We start from the raw sequence: 27,567 nt of genomic DNA on the forward strand, positions 1-27,567 counted from the left end.
AAGAGTGACACTTGCTGTATCTTTAGACATATTTGTAACAACCAGCCCCCATCCAAAAAAGAAACACAGACAACTTATTGCTTAATATAAAACAATGGCTAATTGTAACAACTGTAATCATATTATTATTAATAATAATACTCATTGAAACCTCACGAGAATAGATGCAACACATGGTTAAATAAGAACTACTTGTATTATAAAAAGAGGAACTCAAAGGAAATCCAAAGTATAACAGTTCCACGTGACAAGGCTAGTGGTACGGACCTATTTTTAGATTTATGCACTAAAAACAGCGAATATCTACAGCATAGAACATAGATTGAGAAGGAAAAGGGTGCAAGGGAAGGCAGATGTGGCAGGTCAAACTGGTGTGAGCCCTGATTTAAGAAAAGGTGATATGGGGCCACATTGACAATACTGTACAGCACTTCCAAAGGACATTATACATTCAGGGCCCCCAGGCAGAGATCAGGGATCAGGAAAAAGTACACCTTTGAAAGGTGGGCATGCTCTTTATTTCTTAATAAGAGCTAACGACTGCATACTTCAGACAGGAAATCAAGAAAAACGACACAAACACAAGGTTGCATTATCAAAACTCATGCAAATCAATACTGGGGAAGAACGAGTGCTTGTCCATTCAGTCTTTAGGAGGAAACCCGTCAATATTTTGTGTTTGACTTTCACCCTCCTGCTTTGAACACCATCCTTTCGCTCCTCCTCTCCCTCTCTTTTCTCTGTCACATTCACTGTTTATTCCATATCACGCATTCGTTTTTCTCTTTGTACAGTATCTACAGTACTGCGCCCAGCTTTGCACGGAGTGAGGTTGATCACGATGCTTTGCCTGGGTCGATAGCCCTTAAGGGGCGACTGGAAGTGTCTGTGAGGGGCGGGGCACCTTGTGTTTTGGGGGTTGGGTTTGTTGGGGTGGGATTTGCCCTACATTCTGAGCTTGGAGCTACATGCTCCAGAAAGCCCCGCCCCTTACAGACAAACATGCAGGAAACACCCCTGAAAAGTCGTAATTGTCGCAGAAAAAATGACATTCAGTAAGACAGAAAAGCGTGAGTGTGGAATGGAAAGTCAACGGTTGCTCCGCCCTCATAAGTCCCATGTTAACTGCATCGGCCAATCAGATCTCAGCTCATGTCAGTCATCTCTGGACCTTGATTCAAATAATTTGTTCATTATTTCTTTTACTTGTTTGTTGGCTCATTCATTCGTTTGCTCATTTGTACATTCATTCATTCGTTCATTTATTTATTTTATTTGTGCAGTTGTGTAGGTGGGGTTTTTCTCTCAAAATTCTGTGCAGTTTGTGTACATAAATCAATAGATTTTTCAGACTGGAAAAATCGAATGATTTATGTAGACAAACCACACATGTTATTTCACAGACTTTGATGACATGTTTCCAGTTAATAAAATTGCAAATCTAGAATTTTTTTTAAATATAACACCATACTTTGTATATTACCTGATAGCTGCTGCTATGTAGGTATTTCTAACAAAAAGGGAAGTGAAAAGGGAGTGACATCAAACACCATAATCAGTCTCTTCATTTTTTCTACATTTGTAAAGTCATAAAAACACTATTGTTTTGGTCTGTGTTGTTTTTTTTTTTTTGTTTTTTTTTTTGTTATTGGTGCAAATGGGAACACAAACAATATTTTTTGTGTCCATTTACTATCAAATGTATCAAACTATGATGAACATTTGGAAATGTGACAAGGGTCACATATAATAAGTAAATCTGAATCTACAGATCTATAGTAAATTATGAAATAAGCATGCACTGATTATGGATCAATTGTAATGCTTATGAATCTTTCAGTGTCGGTTATATGTAAGTGGCATGCAAGTAATGTGCTTTATGCATCCCCCAATTGTAAGTCGCTTTGGATCAAAGCATCTGCAAAATGACTAAATGTAAATGTAAATGTGAGTACATGAATTGTGTGCGTGCCTGTTTGTGTGTGTGTGTATATACAGTATATATGGACCCAAAAGCTCTGTTACCCTGCAGAACCCAGCCCTCATTGCGAAATGTGTATGTGTGCATTTGTGTGTGCATTTGTATCAGTAGCTTTGGTATATTCTTGTAGCGGGGCTGGGTGCTGTAAAGGAAGCTTGAAGCTGTAATTCTGTACCGCTAACGACCTGCAAACTCTATCACACAGGCTCTGCCTCAGTCGACGGTTCCGGTTTGGTTTGGGTCAGAAGCTGATTGTCTATAAAAAGGAGACCGTACAGAACCGATCCCAGGCAAAGCCGCTTTCATATGACAGAGAGTGGGTAAAAGGGTACTAGGTATGTCGTATTTAACGAAGTGAGACTTGATTTGAAAGAGCACTTGATTGTATTAGTGCGTAATGTTAAAGGAATGGTGAAATGAAGCTAACATGAAAAAAATACCTTTTAAGGCAAGTCAAGTCATACTTCTGATCCTGCTTTAATGGAGAAAAACAGTTTAAAGCATTTTTCATGCTTTAATAACATTTTAAATTAGAAAACCAATCATGATATCAAATAATGCTAAAAAACTATCAGAAATTGATTCTTTCTTACAGTACGTGGTGATACATACACTCCCAATGACTGAATGAGCTGAGATGATTAGCTGAAAGCCACTGTTTACTGGTTAAGAGATTTTTGCCCTCTTCGCCTATATACAATCACTTTGCTTTCACTCAAAATTGAGAGGGAGAGCTACAAATGTAACTTTTAAAGCACTCTGGTTTAAGAACCCTCCTTTCTTCTTTCTTTTACTTTGCTTTATGCTGTTCCTCAAGACCAACCCCTTCTAACTGCGACCCAATCAATCAGTTTCTCCTCAAAGAATGAGTGAGAGCAGGGGCTGATGGGACTTGTAGTTTTGTCTTAGGAGGAGCTGAAGGCCAGAGGCAGCAAGCAAAGGGTGCAGAATACTGACACATAGAGCGTTAAGTAACCGCGTTACAAAGTTGGGGGGAAACTAAACACTGTATTGAAGGGAAAAAAAGGACAGCATTTTACAGGTTAAAGGAATAATTCTGCTCGAAAAGAAAACCTCATACTAGAGTTCTTCTAAACCTGTATGGCTTTATTTCTTCTGTAGAGCACAAAAGATGTTCAGCAGAATGTCCAAGCAGCTCTCTTCCATAACATGGAAGTGGATGGGGACCAAGAGGCATCATGCTCAGGTATAATAAAAGTGGTTTACATGACCTGTGCATGACATTTCAGGTCTTCTAAAGCTAATCCACACACACACACACACACACACACACATGTAGTTATCGACTGAAATTCAGTTGTGGTCACCATTCACTTTAATTATATGGGAAATAGCTGCTTGGACTTTATTCATCTCATTTTGTGTTCTACAGAAGAAATTAAGTCATATGGGTTTCTAAAGACATCCGGTTGAGTAAATTATGGCATTTTTTTTTTTTTTTGAGTCGGCTATTCCTTTAAGATGGCTAACACTAAAAAACTGAGAGAAAATGACATAGAAAATGGCTGAGAAAGAAAGAATGAAAGCAATATGAGACCTCCATTCTTCTCACGCCCTCCTTCCATGCCACGACTCTCTAAATGTGTGCGTGTGAGACAGTGCAAGAGTGTTCAGCAGGACACTTCCATGGTGTGGCTGACCTGCCCGACGCCCTCAGTGCTGTCTGAGTGTGTGCATGCGCGGTTACGAGAACCATCCACAGAGCCGCCGCTGGTCAGAGAGGCCGTTCGCGAGCGAACAAGACGGGTCATACTGGCCGAAGGCACTGAGAAAAACAGAGAAGGAGAGATAGAGATAGGGATGAATAGTCATTTCCTATCCACAGGGAAATTTGCATGATGTGTTGCAGAGGAGGCAGGGCTGACATGCTTGAACTTTTTGTTGAAAATAATTTCAGCCTCAAGCTGATAACATTCCACAGCGAATACTGACTCAAATCCAACTTAAAGAGCCAACCAGAATCTTTTTGAATATATATATATATATATATATATATATATATATATATATATATATATATATATATATATATATATATATATAAATGCCTTTGTTTTCCTAATAAGTATTTTTCTTGTATATCTATACATTCTTAAACAAAACAAAAACAAATAATTTAAGTCAAATTGTGTAGAAATAAGAATTAATTCCCCTTAGTCCATTAGAATTTTTCCTCTTGTTCAGAATTAACTTCAAAACATTTTGTGAGATTCTGCACCAAAACCAAGAAAACTATGTGCACACACAAATACACATTGATGAAACAATTTTATTCCAAGGTGCAAATAATATAAATGTTTTAGAAAAAAAAAACTATTTCACTCTTTCTATTTCTCTTTTTTTTTTGTGTGTGTTTTTTTTTTTTTAGGATTTAATTCAGTGTGTTACTTGCCATTTCACTTCGCTGTTAGTAAACTGTGAAACTTACTTGCAATTTCTGATTAAAAACTCAGCACTCAAAATAATGTTTCTACATTATTTTTTCATTTGTTTAATGGATGTTTAGATATTTGCAGGCAAAAATACTGTAAGTATCATTGGAACACTTGTTCCAATGATACTTAGTTTTTTTAAACAAGAAAATACTGTATGAAAATATACCAATATTATAAATATGTAAATAAATAAAATAAATACATATTTATTTTAAAAAACAAGAATTCAAATATAAAAGATCTTCCAGCCTACAAATGCTCTCTTTGAGGGGAGGCTTCTGAATGCATTAAGCAGCACGTTTCACAACTTTTTAATAATTTTAAGCTAAAACGAAAAAAGAAATTGCATTTCATGCCATGACTTCGTCTATGATTTTGTTTTCAATGGTACAGTTTCGAATAACTGCCATGCTGAGAGCATGAGAGCGCATTCAAAGCACATTTTTCCTTCAGAGGAAAAATCACTGATCAGTAAAGTAAATGATGAATGAATGGAAATATCAGTCTGGGAAGAATAAATACAGGAATGGCAAACAAGGGATTAGAAGAATAAATGTGTCATCTAAATGAGGAAGAGGGCAGGCGTGAACAGGAAGCAGGAAGTACCTGGCCCCCCACTCATTCTCCGATCCTTCATATAAGCAACTGAGAAGGGGCAGGAAAATACACATAGGGTACAGATTATACCAAATACAACACTTCCACACACACTTATTTGCTTGCACACATTCACAACTCTCTCATCATGGGAAATAGACACACAAGGGAGAAAGGACACACTGAACATACAGGATCGGTTTACATTTACCTGAGAAAGAATCATCAATTGAACTGATTTACCCAGAAACATTATTAACATTGTTAACTTACTGTAACCCATTCCCTGCAGGAAGTACTTGAACGCCTCTGTGAGTTTTCCAGGCTGTAGGATTCAAAACATTTAACATAGTTTAATTGTTAAACTAGTGTTTGACAAGCTTTAAATGAATGGTAATACATTCATGAATAAAAAATTTTTTTTAAAAAGATTTTAAGGACATTTTATTAACATCTGTACAATGAACAATTTTGGTATTGTGTTCAGTCGCCACTGTAATACTATCAGAGACTGATCTGAGTTCAGACACGTCAAGCGGTCTCACCTGTGTAATCTGAGGCATTCCACCGGAATCAGCCATCTGAAATAAATCAAATATGTTTTTGAGAAATTATTTCTGAAATTGTACGTGCTAAAATGGTTTAAATTTGGCCTCTATTTTAACAGTTCGCTTGCCTTTAGGAATGTGGTGTTGGTTGGATCCAGTTTAGAGTTGCACTCAACCTACAGTAGGAGCAGAAAACATGCATACTGTATTTTATAAATGTTTGTAAACAGATATTTATCGGGCATTTACAGAGCAGTACAAGTTCTACAGAAGGTATTTGAATGATGGGCAGAAAGATGGATGTGCGTGTGTGTGTGTGTGTGAGGTCTGACCCAGTTCTGCGTTACTGCAGAGATGAGTCATATTCCAGTGCTAAAGAAAGACAGCTGCGTAGACGCATTCGCCTGTGGATTCTTGTTTGGACCACCGCAGACACAATGAAAACTCTCACCACAACAGTCTACATCAGTCAATGGATGTGATACTGATGTTGGGAACACATCTTTCCTCATGTATATTTCCCCCCAACCAATACTGTATTAATTAATATTTTATTTAAATGCTAAATCTAAAAGTCAAATACAAAAATCAAAATCCTTTACTATATGTATTATATCTGTATATAAACATTGTATGGGTCAAAATTATTGATTTTTCTTTATGCCAAAAATCATTAGGTTATTAAGTAAAGATCATGTTCCATGAAGATATTTTGTAAATGTCCTACCTTAAATGTATAAAAACTTAATTTTTGATTAGTAATATGCATTGCAAAGAATTAATTTGGACAACTTCAAAAGTTATTTTCTTGCATCCTCAGATTTCTGTTATTCTAATAGTTTTATGTCGGACAAATATTGTACGATCCTAATAAACCATACATCACCAGTGGTGTATTTGCTTTTCTAATCTCTCCTCCTGCTCTAAATCACTTCATTTTCCATGCATCATTTTTTATTACATCCTAATCTCTTCCTCATCTTTCTTTTGTTTCTTCTGCTCCCACCTTTTCATCTTTCTCCACTTGGCCTGAATTACTCAAATCCATTTCTTCTCTCATCCTCCTTTGGTTGTACCTCTCGCTCTTATCCATCCCTTCCCCTCCTTCATCATGTCCCTCTTTTCCTCATCTCTCACCCTGCGTGTCTGATTAGATGTGATGGGGCATTGACCCAGCTTTCATATGTTAGATTAAAGGACTATAGTGCGGAGTTAAAAATATCCAACGCACACAAGCTGGCAAAGCCTGGGAGATCAAGTGCCATCTGCTCCCATGAGACAACCGGAAGAAATGCTGAGCGGATTGACTTGTCTCTGAATGACAATATACATCCAAGTTTGGCAAATATTACATAGAAACAGGAGTTTATGTAAAGACTCATAGGAGAGAAAAGTTTGGAAGCTTTGAAACTTGAGAGACAAAAATGTGAGATTAAATATCAGGCACAAAAGTGGAACAAAGACTCACCACGCCTTCCTCAGCTGGAGCATTGTCACCTACGACCAGCATGACTGGGCACCTGCAAAAAGAGATTTCAGAATTATGTCTTATCATTTAGGCATATGTAAATGAGACGAATCATATTCTAATTAACTTAATTCTTACCTCAGGGTCTTAGCATTTAGCACAGAGCCACTGCGGTTCATTTCCAAATCCCTGCGGCTGTGGAAAAAAAGAAAATTATTTAGTTATTATTAATATTACATATATATACAGTATATATATATATATATATATACTTTTTTTATTCTACTCATGCATTCCCTACAATGTTTTGTATATAAAAGAGGTAGTGGGCGGTTACCTGTTGTACATGTTCCAGAAGAGCTGCAGGTTGAATTGGTTGATGGTGTTGTTGATCTGTTGGCGGTAAGTCTGGACCACTTCTGTGTTGCTCATAAGCTCTTCCTGTAATACAATGAATGTTATCTAAATATTTAGCTTGAAAATTCAACTGAACATTTCGGAAATTAAATCTTTGATATGCATTTATTATAAAAAAATGTGAAAAGTAGTTAAATAACTATTGTTTTTACATTAAATGTTCTTGAAATTAATGCATATATTCAAATCAGTTTAAAGCCTTGAAATGCATTTTTAAAGGTGACTGTATACTTTATCTACAGTGAAACATAAGGAATGTAGATTGATATTGTACCTGGCTGAAGAGGTGGGCCAGGACAGTGTCTGGTAAAGTACTGGTGAGTCCTGACAATTTTGTGGCGGCCCAGTCGATCCATCCTTTCCCATTGGGGTCAATGTTGAGTAGAACCAGACCCTCCACAAGATCAGGGAAAATCAGCTGCAGGTAGAGAGCACAACTGAATTGCACTGAATGTAAATGAAAAAAAAAAATCTTGACTAACATACAGTAAAAGGTTGAGATTTACTAACCGCAAATTTGGCTAGGATGTAGGCACCAGCCCCCACTCCAATTCCAACAATGCTCTTGAAGCTAGGAATTTAAAGGAATGGATTATTATCATTAGATTAGATTATCATCACAGCCCATAATTTAGAGTATAATCCAACCACACTCACCCGAAGTGTTGCACCACACTAGGAAGCATCCCAGCTAGCTGATCCATGGTGGGATACTGATACCTAGGAATAATATGATATAAAAAAATTAATAAATTAAGTATAGGCTTAAATGATATACCGAGTTCTTACATGGCTTTCTGAAACACTTGATTCTAATTGGTCATTCGGAGCATTCAATGCTTAAAAAATTAGCCATCTTCTATTACACATAAATGTTTACATAGTCCACTCATCCGTAACCGAAACCGGAGATACTCATCAGACTCCCGCCATTGTGTTTCATCCAAACGCAGCTGGCGCCATCTTGTGTTTCAGTAATCGACGGTAGAGAAAATCACCTCAGATGATTATTAATTACACTCTATTGAAGCGGTGCTCGTCTTGTTGCTAGGCCGACACTTTTGTTAGATTTAAGGTAAGATTTTAACGCAATTCTACTCAATTCAATATTTAATGTCCATGTTATAATTTAATTGGTAAATAGCCTTATTATAAGTGCAGTAATGCATAATAGTCTTACAGTTGTAGCTATAGGCCTATTATTGTTTTCTGACTAACTGTAACGTACAAAGTCTACCCCACTGTATTTTTTTTTAAATTAAATTAAAATAAAAAAGAATAAGCAGAATAAGTTCTAATGGTTTTGACTACATATAGGCCCAGACCATTACAAACATAAAAAACATAAACTCTTAACAATTGCCTTGTAGAAGGCAACAAATTACCAGAGACCAAATAATACATTAACCTTTTTTTTTCAGTAGAGTATAGCCTATACCTTACATATCCTGTAAAATGGCAAATACTGGTGTACATATTCATGTGTGTGTTCATCGTACCCTTGTGGCATCTGAGGGGCACCAATGTGCTGGCCAGGGGCATCTACGTGGCACACCACAAAATGCTTAGTGATCTCCTGCATGTCTTCATTGTGGAAGAAGGTGTTGAAGCACAGCTTGTCTGCTCAGAGAAAGACAACAAGACATTGTAGAAAAACAATTATATTACATTATTACCTTGGTAAAATTGTATCAGATGTTACAGAATGAATATCACATTTTATACAGTGTCCGTGGTATTTACATGGTACTTCTTAAACAACCACATACTGTATAATACATTGTTATCCTAGATTACATTTGATCCCCTTCAGTAACATCATACATTTTATAAAAGAACACTTCAAATTTGGGGCAGTTCAGTAAATTGGGTTCTCTGTCCGCTCGTCTCTCATGCCAGAATCATTGGATCATGAAATAAAGAAACAAAACAATTTCAGTGTTCTAGTTGACTGCTCAAGCAGCACTAAGAATCATCATCAAATGGTGTTTTGGCAGGTCTTCAAGCTATTTAAAGGAAAACATCACCCAAAAACACTGACTCATCCTTATGTCGTTCCCAACCCATATGCTGTTACCTATTCCATGGAGTACAAAAGTAGAAATTTTGGAAGCCGTCTATATAACTTGTGTGCTGCAGAAGATAAAATAAATAAAATAAAATAAAATAAAAATGACCTTTCTCATGGTCTTTAACCCAAAAAGACTTGCCGATTTAAAGGTGCTGCATTATGGCATGAATAATATCCAAGCTTCCCTACCCTGTAGTAAGTGACCCAATTTTTTCCCATTGCCTCCCAGCTGTATTGCTCACTTTTCATTTTTTATATAAGCCAGTGTCTGCTTTTGGTGGTCTGTGTCACCCTCTTGCTCTCTCTCTGTCTCTCTCTCGCTCGCTCACTGACTCATGTTTTGTGATGGAGGATGGCTATGCATACTAATGCATGTATCCGCAGCGGAGTCAGAGCTACTCTATGCCGCAGTGCTGACCTTCCCCGCTCCCCTCCCCATCACTGCATGATGGGTATGTTTTTGTGACCTACATATTTCTCATGTACGCGCACTGCATAGGAATAAGAACCAGCAGACAATAACACACTTCAGGGCTAGATAATGTGGAATAGATAGATAGAGGAAGGAGGAGATTATGAGGAAATAGGAAGCAAAAAAGAAGAAGTAGAGAAAAGGAAAGGAAAGGAAAGGAAAGGAAAGGAAAGGAAAGCCATGCTGTGAGTGATGTGCAGAGATCTCGGCCAAGGTTACGAGTCATTTAATTAAATCACATTGACAGAATGGAATTTAATATCAAGGTCAATAGCAACTTGGCCGACCTTTGTTCTACAAACGTTTTTCTTGATTAGAAATTAATTCTTCTTTAATATAGCTACAAGTAAAAACTAGTTATAATTAACAAATGATTAAAATTCTTATATGTACTAAGTGTATACTATTAATTATTAACAGTGTTTATTTATATATATATATAATATTTTTTTTTATTTGATTTAACCTTTAATATATTTATTTCCATATATAAAAATTGTATACACCATAAATTGATATATAACTTATAACTTTATATAACTTTGTGTGTGTGTGTATCAATTCTATATATATGCATTAATCTCCAAGAGAGCCATGTTTGTAAATATTATAAATCAATATAACATAAATACAAATATATACGATGTAAATAAAAAATATAACTATAAAATATATATATAAAAAAACTAAATAGATAAAGCTAGTTTGTACTACTAATCTCCAAGCCATAATTGCGTTTGTCTTTTATGATAATTAGTATTTTTTTGGTGTACTTTTTGCCTCAGTTTTTGATCCGTCATATACTGTACGTGTTGCTGAGATCACTTGCCACCTGAGATCAGCTTCATCTCACACTGCATGCAATCTGTTAAAAGAACTGAAAAACTGCAGTCAGCTGGCATCCAAAGTACAGCTCTGATCACAGCCCACACACATCACTTCCACGGGGCTGCTCTTTGAACACGCACATATGCAGAAGTACACACACTAACAGAACTATCTCTTCTTGTTTGTGAAGATGGGGACATTAACTCCAGGTCAGTGCTTGGAGACAGATGGTCTACCAACACAGACATCGTGCAGTGCATGTTGCTTGGGGTATTTGAGAGAAATGTGGGTGTAGTTTACCTTGGTACACAGGTACACAAACACACACACACACATACTCTATTTACTTACGGTTGAGCCCAACATCATGGTAGGTCAGGATAGCTGGCTTGTTTCCCTTGGGAGCCCCGCGGATCACCACATGCAACATCCCATAAGGGGTTTCAATGTCATGTTCCTACAACAACAGAAAAACAACCATTTCAGCAAACAGTCTCAGAAGGTCCAAGCTGGTCCTGAACTAATAACCAATGACCTGAAATGGATCTCTTGAGAGGCCTGGAGTGTATATAACATCTAAACAGTAGTTGAGTCAAAATCTGCTCCTTAGTAATAACAGTTAGAGAAAAGTACTTTTTTTAACAGTATCTATTTATATGTGTAGATTTAAGGTTCTGGTTTTAAGAGACAATAAAACAACTCTGAGCCAAACAAAACCTCTCCTTTCCTGAAATAAAAAAGATAAATAAATACAAAAAAAAAAAGAATGCATTTGTGACAGCTGAATGTAACGCCAAAAACCAAAAGAAAAACACAAAACCAAAAAACACAACACACAAATATTTACGAGAAGTCGAGGATTAAAGGGATAGTACACCCAAAAATGAAAATTATCCAGTGATTTACTCACCCTCAAGCCATCCTGGGTGTATGACTCACTTCTTTCAGACAAATACAGTTTAAGTAAAAAAAAAATGCTCTGGCTCTTCCAAAAATTATAATAGCAGGGAATGGCTGTTGAAATATTGAAGTCCAATAAAGTGCATAAAAAAGTGCTCCACACAATAATAAAGGCCTTCTGAAGAGAAGCAATGCATATATGTAATAAAAATATTCATATTTAAATCTTTATAGACCGTTATCTCTAGTTTCTGCTAACTGGCATACATTCATTTACAAGAGAGTGGCATGCTTTGCTTCTCTTCAGAAGTTCTTTATTAACCATGTGGAGCACTTTTTATGATGGATGGATGCACTTTATTGGACTTCTAAATCTAAAAACAGCCAATGACTGCCATTATAAAGCTTGAAAGGGCCATGACATTTTTAAATATAACTCCAATTGTATTCGTCTGAAAGAAGTAAGTCATATAAACTTAGAATAGCTTGAGTGTGAATAAATCATGGGGTAATATTTATTTTTGGTTGAACTATCGCTTTAAAACAATTATTAAAGGAGGACAAAATTATGTTTCATTTTAAAATAAATGATAATACTTTTTTACATCATTTGTTACATTTAATTACTCCTTAGCAGATTTTGACTTACAACAATCAACTACTTTCAATGGGTAAAGAAAAAAAATCTATTTAATCAAGCATGGCGAGAGTTAAAAACCAGACTAATTAATATCTCATTAAGCATCTCTGATCCCCGATTCACTGCACACAGTCATGTAACACACTTTTAATTGCCTCTTCCAAAGGCATTTTAATCTAATCTGACCCACATTTAGTTTATTCTGAGCAGAGGAGCGATGGATGTATGTGTGCATGTTGTTTTTTCTTGTCCTGAGGATTATTTCAGCATCTCTAGCTTTCCAGTGTTATGTATAAATCCTAGCAGACACCTCACAGGCAGCCCACTTCTAAGCTTAACGCAGAGCCACAGAGAGACAGGAAATAAATCTCCCGTGGGGTTTAACCCCCTGTCATTTGGTGTTTTTGATTCTGGAAAAACCATGGAAGGTCAGAGCGGATGCAACGGCCTTTGTATGTTTGTGTGTGAGTTTAGGACAGCTGTTTGTGTCCCTCTGTGTTTAGATCGAGATCAAATCTTGTGACAGCTGTCCCTGTGCTGCAAAATGTTGAGCATGTTTTCTAGAGAGATAATATGCAACAGACACTGACAGGATAAACAGGAGATTTGACCTAGATTCTAAAATATTATGCAAATATGGGGCAGGAAATAGTAAAGCTGTTCATCGTCTCTAAAGAAAATCTCTTGTCGCTGCTCATTTTTCATTCTCAAGGTCACACAACTGACCTTGTATGAGGATTTTTTTGATTAGATTGCGGACATAAGATTTATCATCAGCACCGCATGCGCAAACACACATTTCGGAACACTCTCCAGGTTCCTGCAGAGGTACATCAGAGTGCACGTAGCACACGTGTCAGTGTGTTAGTGTGTCAGTGCAAATGGCCACCTGACACATGACTCGGCAACACATCGCTCTGTATCTTTTTGTTGTTGTGGTTGCTTGTTTTTTTTGGTCAAAATATATTTTCATTTTTTTACTGATCATTTTATATATAAGTTTTTTGTTGTTTGAGTACAACGATTAGCCATGGTAAATTAAAATAATCATAGATTATCATGAAATGATAACAGTTACCATCAAGACAATTTATAATTATTCCACAATTACCAGATCAGTAGGTCAAGCTAGTTAATTTTGTAGAAAAAAAAACCTATTTTATTATTATTATTATTATTATTATATTAAATATTATGACACTTTTTTGTTACATTAACAGAGAATAAAACGTTATTATAAATACAAATCATTTGATATTATCGATTACAATAATTAGCTATCAGGAACATGATGGCACATTATCAGTTCAGTCTAGTCATTTCTGACCACAATGCAAATCAGTAGCAATTTACTTAACCAGCCAAACAAAAATGATTATATAGCGTACAAATTATCACAAAAGCATTGTCTCTCACACACTATATTTACACAGATATCCCACTCACCCCATCCCAGCACTCCGGCATGGCTGCTTACAGATTGTGTACGCTCGCTTCAAGGTGTATATTTGAGCAGGAAGAAGACAAGGTCCTCTCCGGGAAATCGGATTCGGATGCAGGCAACCAGAGAGATGCTGCGGTTGCTACGGCGTCTCTTTGTCTCTCATCGTTCTGGTCAGGGTAGTTTTACAGTGCTGCCGCCCCTCCCCCGACACAATTTCATACCCCACCCCTGTCCTCTCATTGGCTGTCCACAAAAATGGCTGCCTGTTATTGGCTGGGCTTTGTGTCACTCTAAATCTGTTGTGTTCTATCTGCATGTGTCCCATATTTGCAATCTTAATCTTCTGCATGCCTTTTATATAGATATTCTATAACTGTATTGCAGTTTAGCAGCTTGGTTTTCTATAAATAGAGGGTTTGTGTCATAGTTTACAATTTACTGCATGTTTAAATGCTTCTGCATATGCTTATTTACCATTCAAAGTCAGTGATCATTTCATGGCAAGGCTCTTGCATGAGTTGCATGAGTGTATGTGACAGTGTCTGTGTATGTGCGCTCCGACATGAACACGTGATAGAGCGCTGAGACATGTACACATGAGGTACATGGCCCACTTTTGAGACAAGGATGTATTTACGTGTGCTGTATTCGGTAATTCTGACTCAAATGCATCTTTTGAGTTTTCTCTTTGGACATGGAAGATGTATCTCAATTTGTGGCTGACTTGACTTTTTTCGTCTCGCTTAAACGTACAACTTCTATCTCCCTCTCTCGATTGAAGATCTCATGCACTGTGTAAATACAGTACAGTCGCATTGTCATTGTCATAAAAGGATGGACTGCACCCCCACACAAACCATACACATTTGCACATACATGTTTTAGGTTAAGTGCTTAATCTAATGTAACAGACATGTACATTATGTAATGTAAATTAATGTAATGGCTTATTAATATATATATATATATGGAATACTATACTGAACAAGGGGACTGTATTGGCAAATCTGATTTATAATGTCATATTTAATGTTTCTTCCTTGGCATTAGGTAACCGTATTGTGCTAGCAAACACCTATTTAATTATCTGTTCTCCATCACAATTAAAATCTCTCACTTGATGATCGTGCAGCTTACTAATCCTATCATCTGACTCCAGCCCTCTCCGCTGTTTGGAGTTCTCACTGTTTTATTCAAATTCTTCTCTCTGTGATTTAGTCCTATTTCTGTCAGAGGTGTGAAGAGATGATGCAAACTGCGAGACAGCGACAAAACTGAGGTGATAAACTTCTTATACCTCAACTTTTATCTCAGTAGTTTGACTTCAATTACAATTTGATCTCTGTAAACTCTGTAAACATTTTGAACTCTTAGAGCACAATAAAAGCTGAAACAAACTGAATATAATAGATGAATAATTGAAATGTTGGATGTCATGTTGTTGACAGTTAAACTACTACAGGCTGGTACTACAGGTTGCTCTTAGTGCTCTGAATAGGAGATTGATTGGAACTCAGGTCATAGCAGCGCCTCCATGTTTTTCATTCTCTCTCACGCTCTCTCATTAACTCTAATTGTTGGAACATTCCACTCTCTAGCCAAGACAAACAATACTTCTTTAATCATCAAATGGAAAAAGGGAATCATGAGGCTATGTGTTAGCTACACCGTTTTAAATGGTGGCTTAAAATTATTTCAAGGACTGGCTGTTTAAATAGACATCTTAAGTCAATATCAAAAATCCAAAAAGAAAAAAAGTCACAATACCTTCCAGTCTCCTTCTGCCACAAAGGTCTCACAGTTTTCCTGCAGGGACACAAAAGGTCAGGTTCATCAAAGCCAAAGCACATTGGTTTTAATATGCTATAACAAATAAAATAGGAAGCAACTGGAGCAACACTCTGCAAGGTCCCGCCAGCGAGGAAAGACTTTCTGTGATGGAAACATTTACTTGAACTGTTGTTTCGAGAACATTGAGTTTTTGTCTAGGGTGCAAAATGTACTGAGAAATTATACTTAAATTAAAGTACAGATATCAACATTTTACTCCGATATCACAGTTTCCAGCCAAAAACATTTAGAGTGAAACCAAAAGGTTCAATTTTGTTCAATTTTGAATCATTTTTTTTTATTACATTTGAACTAGATTGGATTTCGAGAGGAAATTGTAAAGTGGAATCTAGATTTACATCATGATGACCAGTGATATACTTTTTAATGGAGTATTAAAGTCATTTTCTTCTTTAAAAATGTAAATAAGAAAAGCTGCAGCTATTTATTTTACACTGAGTAAAGTAAACATACCCTAAAATAATACTGCATACAATAATAAAGTATAATTACTCAAGTACTTTACACCCCTTCTTGTTGTTTCATAGGCATTATTGGTTAGTATGTGGGTGGCTTAGCTGGCTTCAGATCAGCAGCTATTTGTGGAAAGACAAAATGTGCAAGCTGAGCTTGCTTCAGTGCTGATATGAAGCCTGTTTAACTCCATTATACATTTAAGTACAATGGTTAGCATTTTGATGGCCTGAGCTGGTCCAACACCAATATTAATGAGTAAAGACACTGTTAAGAACACAATGTGCTATGGAAAAAAAGTGAAATGAGTACAAAACACAGTTGTAAAAGAACAGCTTGAGAACAGGACAATATCTCCTCGCCAAACAACTGTATCACAATACAGTCACCAGAAGAATAGCATTAAAATCCATCTCATTCTTCTGAAAAGCCAGGGACACATGAGTTAGTACACTATACATAAGATAAAAACAAAGCATCCATTTTGGAAAAGCAAGTAACACTTATAATGTGATTCTTGTGCAGATTGGCAAAAGCAGGAAGAAACCTTAATAAATAGGTTAGTGCATGCAGTTTGAGCTGGTGGCAGCAGAGAAGCAGAAGCAGTTTTAATGTCGGACCAGCAGGTGTCACTCCTTTTCAGGATTAAAACTCTAATGCAGTACTTCGAGAGTGCATAAGGGGGCAGCCTTATGGGTAAATAACAGTGTTCTGTTTTCTTCTTGAGGAACTGAAACTTATGACATTGTAGTATATAAAGCTTTGTTCACATTGTGCATAAAGCTGATTTGTGTTTCATCTTAAGCAATGCCATTTTGCATCCATAGTCAGAATCCAGCATATCTACAGTACATAGGTTGCTATAGTAATGATATAGGTGTTAGCACAATACTAGACAAGCGTCTGTGTGGAAATAACTGAATTTTGCCTGTGCTCACGTCCATCATGATATCTTACTATCATGACAACATATTCAGAGGCCATTACTGTACACATTTAAGCAAATGTTTTGTCAAAAATCACTCACTTGTTCTTGTTCACTTTAAAAATGCCATATGCTAACATAAGTGATTGTATTTACACACAGCTATTGACATTTCTAAGCTTTACATATGACATTACAGTCATGTTTCAATAAATAACCAGCAAAAGCCTTTAAGGGATAGTTCACCCAAAAATAAAAATTCTGTCATTAATTAACCCATGAGACTTTCATTCATCTTTGGATCACAAATTACTCAATTGACTGCAACACAACTACTATGTTCAAGTCCCTGAAAGGTACTAAGGACATTGTTAAAATAGTCCATGTGACATCAGTGGTTCAACCATAATTTTATGAAGCTATGAGAATACATTTTGTGTGCAAAGAAAACAAAAATAACATGCATCTTGGTAGTCTCGTGAATGTGCGTCGAATACTGACACGGAAGAGAAGAAATTGTTGAATAAAGTCATTATTTTAGTTTTCTGCAAAACGTATTCTTATAGCTTCATAAAATTGAGGTTGAACCACTGATGTCACATGGACTATTTTAACGATGTCCTTACAACCTTTCTGGGCCTTGAATGTGTCAGTTATGTTGTTGTCTATGCGAGGTCAGAAAGCTCTCGGATTTCATCAGAAATATTTTTAATTTGTGTTCCGAAGATGAACGAAGAAGCAGATGTTGTTTTTCTTTTCTTTTTTCTTTTCTTTTTTATATTATTATCATGTGCAAAGCAATTAGCTTAAGAGAATAATAATAAAAAAACTATAAACTAAATTAAAAAATAGTAATAATAAAATGACACTGATCATTGTTTAAAATTGTGCTAAAGCTAATTAGCAGTGTGTTTGAATATAAACATTGTGCAAAAAGAACATTTCTATGTTGCACATGTCGCAATTTAAAATCTGTAATTTTCCCCAATTAAGACAGCATGTGAAACGGTGAATGAGTTTTTTAGTAGAGAGAGAAAATATCAGGTCTTGTTCGGTCTTTTCAAACAGAGCTGCCCCTCAAGTAACAAAGAACTTGAAAGAAATTAGTATCTTTAAGTTGGAAACGTGGACGTGCTCTGTGCGGTAATCAGCCTACCGGGAAGTACCCGCTGGTCCGACGGCGCGTCAGGCCGAGCCAGTGTTGAGCGATGGCATGCCAGCGTTTTGGGGGGCGAGCCGTGGGGGGGGAGGGTGTAGCACAGGGCAGCGCGTGCACACACTGTCCTTTGGCCTGCCACGTTACACACAGACACAAACACTAGTTACAGCAAACTACAGCAGACAGTGCCCTCAATAGGACCGGAGGACAATGCTTTGGCGGCGGAGGTGAGAAGCTGAAGAAAAAAATATGATATGAATAAATGGTACTTTGTGATATGTGGGGAATATTAGCAGCAGACACAATATCCACACAATAAGCTGAATGAATGGACTGCCATGACTTCAAATCATTTGCAATTAGTTAATGTGCATTTTTATAATCTTTTCATAGATTATACTTTGCCGTTTGACAAAATGTTTTAGAGCTGAAAATGAATGGAAAAATATTCAGTTCTAGATTTTTTTATGCTGAGAAAATACAGAATTTCTAGTTGATGACAACTAATGTGAACACATATAACTTTATTGTTATGTTTTTACCAAGAATGTATAAAATTCCTGGCCTGGAAAATCACAATTTTTACACTTCAAATAAATAAATAAATAATAATAATTCAGATAAGGGTTAGAAATTACAGTAAATTGCATCATTAATCAGTGAATTTCAGATGAGGTAGCATCACACAAATGTTTATTATTTATTTTGCTCTGAGGAATATACACTTCTAAAGAAAAGCAAGAAAGTAGTTCACCCCTTGTAGTCCAGTGTCCTAAATTTTATAACTGATATTTTAAAGACATTTATTTTTACTAGAATTAAAACATATCATGCTTTTCATTTCACATTAGCTTAACACAGATGTGTGGATTAAGATGGAATGTGGTATTTGGGAAGCATAGATAAATCCTTTATCATGCACACACACATCCAATTTTTTGTTCTCTTGCCTAAAAAAGGGGCCATTTTTAACTGGTCTACTATATTTAGCTATTCACACACACACACACACACACACACACTCACCATCTCTGTTTCCTGTCCCCTGGATTCTGGCAGTAGCGGTTTCTCTTCAGTGAACTGCTGATCCTTCATGCCAGCCATCCTGGAGAGCAACCTGCAATCACCATGGCAACACACACACCTGAGATTAACAAGGTTATTCGACAGCAAACCAAAATCTAATCAAATCCGCCTGGTGCTCCAATATTGAAATATTACCTACACCACTCAAATCTTGTATACAGTCCAGCTTAAAGACCCAATGATATCAAAATTGTAGTTCCTCATGATATCTTAATTGTAGTTTTGTTGCTTTTATTCCATGTCTGTTAGCTTTGAGATCATCTATATTATAGAGTATTCAAAAAAGCTGACTAAATTAACTTTAATCAGATAAATGCATTTCAAATGGTCAGAATTTCTCTAACCGAAAACAATCACAAATGTTGATGACTCATCCTGCACTACAGATTTTTGTCCAATCAGATGTTCTCTAAGATACAAATGTCCCTCCCCCTTATACCACCTGCAGCAAATGAAGAAGTGCATAAGTTAATGGCTGAGACTTGACCTCTTCAAAATGCCCTGCCAAAACTTCCCATTTCAATAGGAAATATGTAACAACTGCGCTTGTTAAACAATTTCCCAGGGGTCTTTAAGGTGGTAAAGCTGGTCAAGCTGTGTTTTGGAACATACAGTAGCTAAGCTGCTAGGCTGATACCAGCTAACCATGGTTGCTTCTCTTTCCACTCTCTAGTTTTCTATGGAAAGAATCAGTATATCATAAACACGATTTCCGGCATTAGCAAGGACCTTGATCCAATAAACATTGGGATACTAATGACTCAATTACATGCAACGTGATTATGACATCATGCATTTAACATATCAGCAACATCACTGGTCTGATGGCTTGAAGGACTGAAGAAGACAACGTCTTCATACACTGAGTATGCTTTAATTCATGAATTAATGTTTCAGTACACTGGAATGTCTTCTGGTGTGTGTGCATACCAACAGCGAAGCAAATATTCACATCAAGTTATCTCACTAGATTACTTCTGGATGAGGCATATATCACGCATTTGTGGCAAACACATAACCCTCAATTGTACTGACTTTGTTGTAATCTACTCACATGAATAAATTAATTTGCTTTTGGTGTGCAAACACCATAAGAAATGGCTGGCTACCTGAGCAGTGTACTAATTACAGAACTAGAAATTGGATTGAGGAACACCTAAGTAAAACCAGCTACCTTCAAAAGGTGGTTTTAACTGCATTTTTCAGCAGGCATGCTAATCATGTGCTCATGGCGTTTCGTGGACTTAAAATGAGGTGGTATTGTGAACATGGCTTGAGTGTTGTTTGGTGGTTAGGTTCACAATGACACAAAAAGGGACAGACTTGTCAGTCTCCAGGAACACATGGCCAATTGTGACATTAGATCTCAGGTTGTCCGAAGGCAACTGATGATGGTTGAGACAATGTACTTTTCCATTAGGTTCTTATTAAACTCCAGCTGTGCAGCTGAAGGTAGTCGGCTCATGGGAGCTCTGTCAGTGTCAACTGATATTTCCATAACAAGATGCTAAGGTAACAGACACCTCCACAGCCTGCTGCTATCTTTATTGTACTCTAATAATTCACATACGTATGTAGATTATGGAGCATGCCGTTATTTACAACTTTAATGGAAACTTTAACATTGATAGTATAATAATTTGGGCAAAGCAACATTCGTTAGCATGTTTTAGTAGCGTTTCTGAACATCTAACTTTTTTCTGCCATACAAGTGCTGTGAAAATGAGCAAACAAGAACATGAATGAAAAATTAAAAGAACTTCATCAAATATTAGTGCAGATTGTTGCAACTTTTACTCAAGAACTGACAGAATACTTTGATATATAATTCTCTTGCAAGAGTCACACAATAACTGGGTTTAATCCAGAACACTTCAAGTCAACCGAAAAGTCATTCCACTCTTATTTCCTATCAGTGCCAAGAGCTGCATGAATCTGGAATCATGGGCAGTGCAAATCAAACCCTCAGATGTGAATGGATAGAATGATTCAGAGCCCTGCTGGGAATGATTTTTTTGGTTGCATAACTCCTCCCATGAGGTGATTATAACGAGGTCTAGACATGGCCACAATACTCTCAATTGGCCCCTCTTTCTCCCTCCCTTTCCTCTCTGCCACGATCTCTCCGTTAATCTATCACAACTTCCCACCACCCCCACATGTACTGGCCTTTCTCAGATCATTGTTATAATCGTTATTGCTCTGTTTTGCTACACCATAATATAGAGACATTTTTACTCTTTATAAACAGAACACAAGTGGTGCTTGCCAGAGCTTTCACACAGCCATAATTGCTATGTAGTTCCTATGGCGTTCTGGTTGTTTTTATTAGCTTGTTGGATGTGGTTGTTGATTAGCCAAAGTCAACCGAGTCCAGCCTAAGTCTCTATGAAATGTTGGTCACTAGATAATATGTATGAATATAACAGCTAATTCATGATCATCAATATTAATATCATCCTATACTAAAATAACAGCATAAAGAACAAATAAATACATTCATGTCAAATATCAACCTGTAACTCTTCTTGTTTGCAGAGATTTATTTTTGTGGGTTCTGTACCCCGTCAGTGTTGCCATGGTAACCTCTAGTGATGCCAGTAGACGCCCCTGCAATCTTCAGGGAGTTGGATAACCTTTATCTTTGCTTCTTTATCCTTTTTGACAGCATCACTGCTAGTCCTAACTGCAGTACTACAAAAACAGAGAGTTTGGCGTCACCAAGATGATGTGTTAACTCTGACATGTTGAATCTAAAAAGAGTTAATGTATTGAGCAGGCAACATCAGCCAGAGCTTTTTTGACTATGCTCAGTGACAAAAAAATATATAAGTGTATAAGAGATTATGAAACTGGAAAGACCATTGGAGGAGTATTCTGTCAGACACCAAATAAATAGACAGGCTCAAAGGCAAGGATCTCACCTAATATACAGAATCCCGATCAATACTTGGAAACTGGGTTAGGACAATGTATCTATGGCAAACTAAATCTATGGCAAACGGAATTCTAAAATCATTCTCTGAACCGAGAACAGGTGAAGGATCTTGGCACAAAACATCAAGAAGCTGAGCAGTACAGTTTCCTTGGCATCACTATTAGGTTATACAAGTCTTCGAATTTTTAATTAGCCATTTGGATGCTAACATAGTCGAAGTACATAGAAAGAACATGGCTGCATAAGCAAGGTGTAGAGAGTGCTAAGTACCACCCACATGCTGGCAGAATCAAATATACCAGGAAAGAAAAAAATTGTCATTGTGGACGTATGGGAGAAATCAGTGGAAGACATGAGCTGTAGTTTTTTACAAAACACTTGTTGCCGCCTGGAAAAAGTCAAACATCAAGACATATGCAGTATCTTCCTTTTACACAAATTAAAAAATGACTGCATTGCTAATTAAGTTTTCTCTGTGTTTTTATAGAATGAATGATCTTCTTGTTCTTCTAATGTGTGTATTTTACTCACGTCCAAGATTCTTATAAGGATCCACTTTAAGGGTAAATGTTGAGCGTGATGGAAAAAGCTCAAATGGGCATAAAAACACAACTAGCTCACATAAACCCTCACATTAAATATACTGTTCCAGGAACTTCAGTTTAAGGCACTTTCGCACAATGTAGTTCTATGAACTAGCCAACAATTTCCCCCTCAGGTAGTTTTCCTGGTTGCATTCGCACCGGCAACAGGAACTTTAAAGCAGTCAATAGTGACAATCTTTATTTGCGGCATTTACAAACATAAATAACCAGTGAATGGAGGACATCACATTTAAAGCTGTTCTTGATGATTGTCTAGGGTTTCGTGATAATGGAAATTTAATATAAAAGCACAATTTGCACATGTAAAAGAGCATGAAAATCTGACTAAATCTCCAATGCAACTTGCAGTGTTATCGCCAAGGCTGAGAAAAGCACACAATGCTGCAGACAACATACCATTACACCGTTATCATTGTTTTCCATGTTTGTGGAACATATTTTTCAATGTATGCTTACATGAACTTTTAAAAATGCTGGGTAGCCAGTGTTTCATATGCGTTTGGCCAATCTGCATACACTGGGTCACTGACAGTTCCTTGTTTTAGACCCTTCTCTGAAGTAGGAGCTACATTAGTTCCTAGAACTAAATACATTCCTAGTCCCGCCGGTGTGAAAGCGACTATTCAGTAATGCACATCCTAGTCCATTAAACCTGTTTCTTAACTCGAGTCCTGAGGACCCACCTACCAGAGTGTTTTAGATGCCTCATTAATAAAACACTTGATTCAGCTCATCGGATTCTTAGTGTGTTAGATATGGAGGCCTCTAAAACTTTCTGGGAGGTGAGTTCCAAGTACTGGAGATGAGAAACACTGCAGTAAACAATAACAGAATATGTCTTATATTACAATGTAGATAAAAAGCAACTGTGGAACTCAAATAAAGTTTTGTTATCTCAACCCCTAAGAGTGCTCACTTCACACCTCTGCTGGGATTCTGGGTAACATCTGAAAGACCAGTCATGGCTGGTCTGGCTTTCAAAGACGCTCTGAAAGTGTTGTACCACAAGAATCAACTATGTTTTCAACTCCTCACACTGCCTCTTGTAAGGAACTGCTTAGTGCTGTAAGCCAGGCTGACAGAAGGTGAGTTGGTATGTGGTCCTCAATAACGCCATTTTACCTTGGCTGAAAGTGCAGTAACCTGGCCGAACCTTACCTTAAAACAGCCTTTCTACTGTATGGATCAGTAGGAAACCAATCCCTGGGATGTTAGGTGTGGTTTCCTTGAAATATTAATGGTTCCATTTTGATAAATAGCCTGCATCTAAAAGGTTTCATGAAGCAATCTTTCACCTCTGCCTGGGCATTTATCACAGCTGCATACTTATTTAGATCAGAATAAAATACAATCAAGTCCATAATAGTTTTCTTCACTCATGTGCAGTCAAATTATTCATGGATATTTTTCATTTATTGTAGTTCATTAACATGAAATTGGTCTCACATGGCTCAGTTGATTATAAGCTGAATTGGAGGCACTGGAGGTCAAGAACTGCAGAAGGCAATTCAAGATTTGAATGACCATCTTGAACAGAAAATCATCCAGTGTACAAAAGCCACCAAAACAGAACAATGGACATCAAGGTTGATATGCATCTTTGCATATGAACATTTATTTTCAGTATCAAAAAACACGTAGCTCAGGCAACAACTGACTGGAAGACATTCAAGACTTCATAATTAAGATTCCTTATGTATATAGTGGACACGAGACTTACAATAAAGTAAAAAAGAATATTTTTATATGAAATCAGCTTGAACACATAAACCTACATGAACGGATTGGTCAGAGACTGGAGGCTGAAACAATAAACAGCTACTGGACGATGAAATATGAATAATGATCTATGGCAGTAATGATGGTTATTGACACTTGACCATGTTTGACCATTGCCAAGTGATTGGTTGAAAAATCAAGGTGTGATCATTATGTGGTCATACACAGCCACAGGCCATGGATTTCACAAGCAGAGACGTACAAAAAATGAAGGGATGGATGACAAAAAAACGGAAAAGAAAGGCTACAACCTCGGTTACAGGCAGAACTACGTACATTGTCTGCAGCAGGCTCTGTGGAACCGTGCAGCTAGTCTTGGATGGGAAGTTCCAGAACAATCCAGGCCCCATCTATCAGTACAAAACAAGATCCATTTGTAATTTAGCTAGACACAATATTTATTCAAAAAACTCTCACAGTAAGCAAGCTAAACTGGGCAAAATATTGGGAAAGCCCCCTCAGAGTTGAGCTTCTGTACACTAATATGCAAACATGTCCCAGGGCATGCCTCTTACAAAGAGATGTTTTATGAAAAGGTTCCAGACAATTCCCAAAATCCTCTTTAAATGACATTCTTTATATAAAACTCAACCCAGGAGAGAATCTATTAAAGTAAAGCTAACATGCAGTTTATTGAAGAATCTTTTTCCATGCTCGGTGAAGGAACAGTACAACAGTTCTGACAGGAAAGGCTTCCAGACAGTATGGGTTTTGTACGAGTGAGACATAAAAGTTTCCAAGGCGTCTGTTGCATTGTTATATAATGTAGAAATGGGGGCATCTCATTGTCTTGGGTGGAGATTTAGCAAAAAATAAAAAATTAATCAGCCTTGCATCATGTTGTGTCAGTATTGCCATCTTTTTTACAAGGCTGAATTAAAAAGATATCCATTTTCAATTACTCATTTTCAAAACCATGCCACAAGTTGTAATTCATTTTACAGCTGTAATCATCCCACACATTAGTAATTGAATTTCCACCAACCTTTCGGTTACATAGACAATATGAATTTCATCTGCATGCCATGTTGTCAACCGAGTATGACAAAGGTGTGGCAGTTGCCATTTGCTGTAGAATAAAACTGTTTATTTTAAACTTAGCATAAATATTCTCATTTTAAGGCACATGCTAACAACATCATCCATCACCCCTTTAAAACTGAAAGTGTCAAGGCTTATAAGTCACAGTTTATCCACCCTGGAAAGTTCCACGGCCCTCCTGGCCTCCTATGCAAGCTGGCACCCAACCAGGTACACTGGCGTCAGATATTCTGTTAAGTGTTATTGAGATTAGGAAAACAAAAGCTCTGCTTATCTGTTATTAAACAGACCTGAATACTTCTCAGCACCACAGCAGATAGCATTACTCCAATGAACAGGAAAGGGCACCTGTTAGTAGACTTACCCATAATTTAAAGGGTGGTCGGATGGACTGCGACTGGCTTGCTGTTTTTGGCAAAGCTTCCCTGTCTGACGCAGTTATTTTGCTGGGTTAATGATTTAACCTGTCGACCTCCCATTCACGCCAATGCAGAGGCTGGAACTATGAAGTATAGCTTATGACTCAAGCACTGTAATACTCGCAGGAGGGACTCTAATGCTTCTCTTCAGATGGAGTCCCTCAAGGCCCTGTGTTGGGGCACTTTTTGATCTGATTGTATTTTCATACAGTACCTTGTACCGAAACAACCAAGTATTTAACATGACCTGACAACAAAAGGGAGTTCTCTTGAATGATCATTCTAATTTGTGCATCTTTGCAAAAATGACCACAATAGCCAAAGAGATATTTCTTACCTCTGCTGAAGGACTGTGTTCTGTTATCGTCTTAAAGTATTCTGATGTGTTTAGCCTCTTTTTGTTTGCTCGTGAGTGCGTTTCGGAGCGATGCTGTCTACCCAGTGAGGGCTATGCTGTCTGAATCTCTCCACCTCTGTTCCACCCTCCCTTATTCGCTCACTCTTCCCCTCCCTTCTTTTGCTCTGTAATAAACAGAGAACACGTGTCCTTTTGGATGATGCAGCCTGAGCCATACCAACAGATGAGAGTGAGACAGGGAGAGAGAAAGAGTAATCACAGAAAGGGACAGAGAAGAGGGACACACAAGGAGAGAGAGAGAGAGAGAGAGAGATAAGAAATTGTATACAGGAGAGGAGTGAAAAAATACTGAAGGGCAGACAACCAAGGAACCAAGGAGACAGAGTGGAGAAAGAAACAGAGAGACAGGGATACTGAGTAAAGCCTGAAGGCTTCGAATGAATGGCTGTCCAATTAGACCACAAGTGGTAGCTCTGTACAAATGATTCTTACACTTCAGGGGGAAGGACAAATTTGGCAGGATGAGCTTTTATTAAGTCAGCTTTTACTAGAAACTGTTCTCTCAAGATTATAAACACATACTCATATACCCACCCAAACACTGCTATAACAAACCTACACACTTAATTATCACAGCATGAATCGAGGACAGACACATACGCCCATGCATGTGTTGGTACAAAACAGTTTTCTTCTTTGTACTATTTCACTTTTCTCAGAAGACTACTTCTAATGTTAGTCAAGGATTCTTGCACTAAAAACAGCCTCTCCCTAACTCTTGGAATTGTCTGTTTTTGATACTATACCTTCTATAGCTAAATTGTCTCAATGTACTAAGGCAGTCAAGGGTTCAAGACTGGTTAACATGGTCCAGTTAGCCAGTCCTGTTGGAAGATACAGTAACTACACCAATAAAGAAAATTCAATGAATTGTCATTCAATAGAAGCTGCATGACTAACTACATATTTTTGATATTACATTTATTGTAATATTGACAATGATGATAATACTGATGGATATGACAGAGTGTGATAATCACTTGTCATTTGCAAGATGCCAAAAGCATTGAGTCATAGTAAATCATTATCATAATTAACAAATCCAAAGGATGGAAAAACTAAAAAAAAAAA

At 37.1% G+C, this 27,567-nt stretch overlaps 1 protein-coding gene across 8 annotated transcripts; it reads right to left on the reverse strand.

Annotated features, from left to right (window-relative positions):
• Positions 1-294: 294 nt before the first annotated feature.
• LOC113043041 (protein NDRG4) lies at positions 295-26,567 on the reverse strand. Of its 8 annotated transcripts, XM_026202144.1 has the most exons (18): positions 26,416-26,567; positions 24,895-24,968; positions 19,237-19,327; positions 18,208-18,342; positions 15,590-15,628; positions 11,190-11,295; positions 8,967-9,087; positions 8,125-8,187; positions 7,978-8,038; positions 7,742-7,885; positions 7,388-7,491; positions 7,189-7,245; positions 7,051-7,102; positions 5,711-5,758; positions 5,580-5,615; positions 5,308-5,359; positions 5,044-5,082; positions 295-3,767 (listed from the first exon to the last, which is right to left on the reverse strand). In XM_026202144.1, exons 2-18 carry the CDS (start codon positions 24,966-24,968, stop codon positions 3,613-3,615), a joined length of 1,377 nt encoding a protein of 458 aa, XP_026057929.1. In that variant the 5' UTR covers positions 26,416-26,567; the 3' UTR covers positions 295-3,612. The 8 variants fall into 8 exon arrangements, with proteins under 8 accessions (XP_026057929.1, XP_026057933.1, XP_026057934.1 ...); XM_026202148.1 differs by lacking the exon at positions 24,895-24,968; XM_026202149.1 differs by lacking the exon at positions 18,208-18,342 and having other exon boundaries at positions 26,416-26,565.
• Positions 26,568-27,567: the final 1,000 nt, after the last annotated feature.

This window comes from Carassius auratus, chromosome 25, assembly GCF_003368295.1.
Source record: "Carassius auratus strain Wakin chromosome 25, ASM336829v1, whole genome shotgun sequence".
Lineage (NCBI taxonomy): Eukaryota > Metazoa > Chordata > Actinopteri > Cypriniformes > Cyprinidae > Carassius > Carassius auratus.

Coding starts and splice junctions, on each gene's coding strand:
- LOC113043041 (XM_026202144.1), bottom strand. CDS start 24,968: ATGGGGCCTGGATTGTTCTGGAACTTCCCATCCAAGACTAGCTGCACG. Junction 8,039..8,124: donor AGTGTGGTGCAACACTTCGG/GTGAGTGTGGTT, acceptor TTAAATTCCTAG/CTTCAAGAGCATTGTTGGAA. Junction 5,360..5,579: donor GAATGCCTCAGATTACACAG/GTGAGACCGCTT, acceptor TGAATCCTACAG/CCTGGAAAACTCACAGAGGC.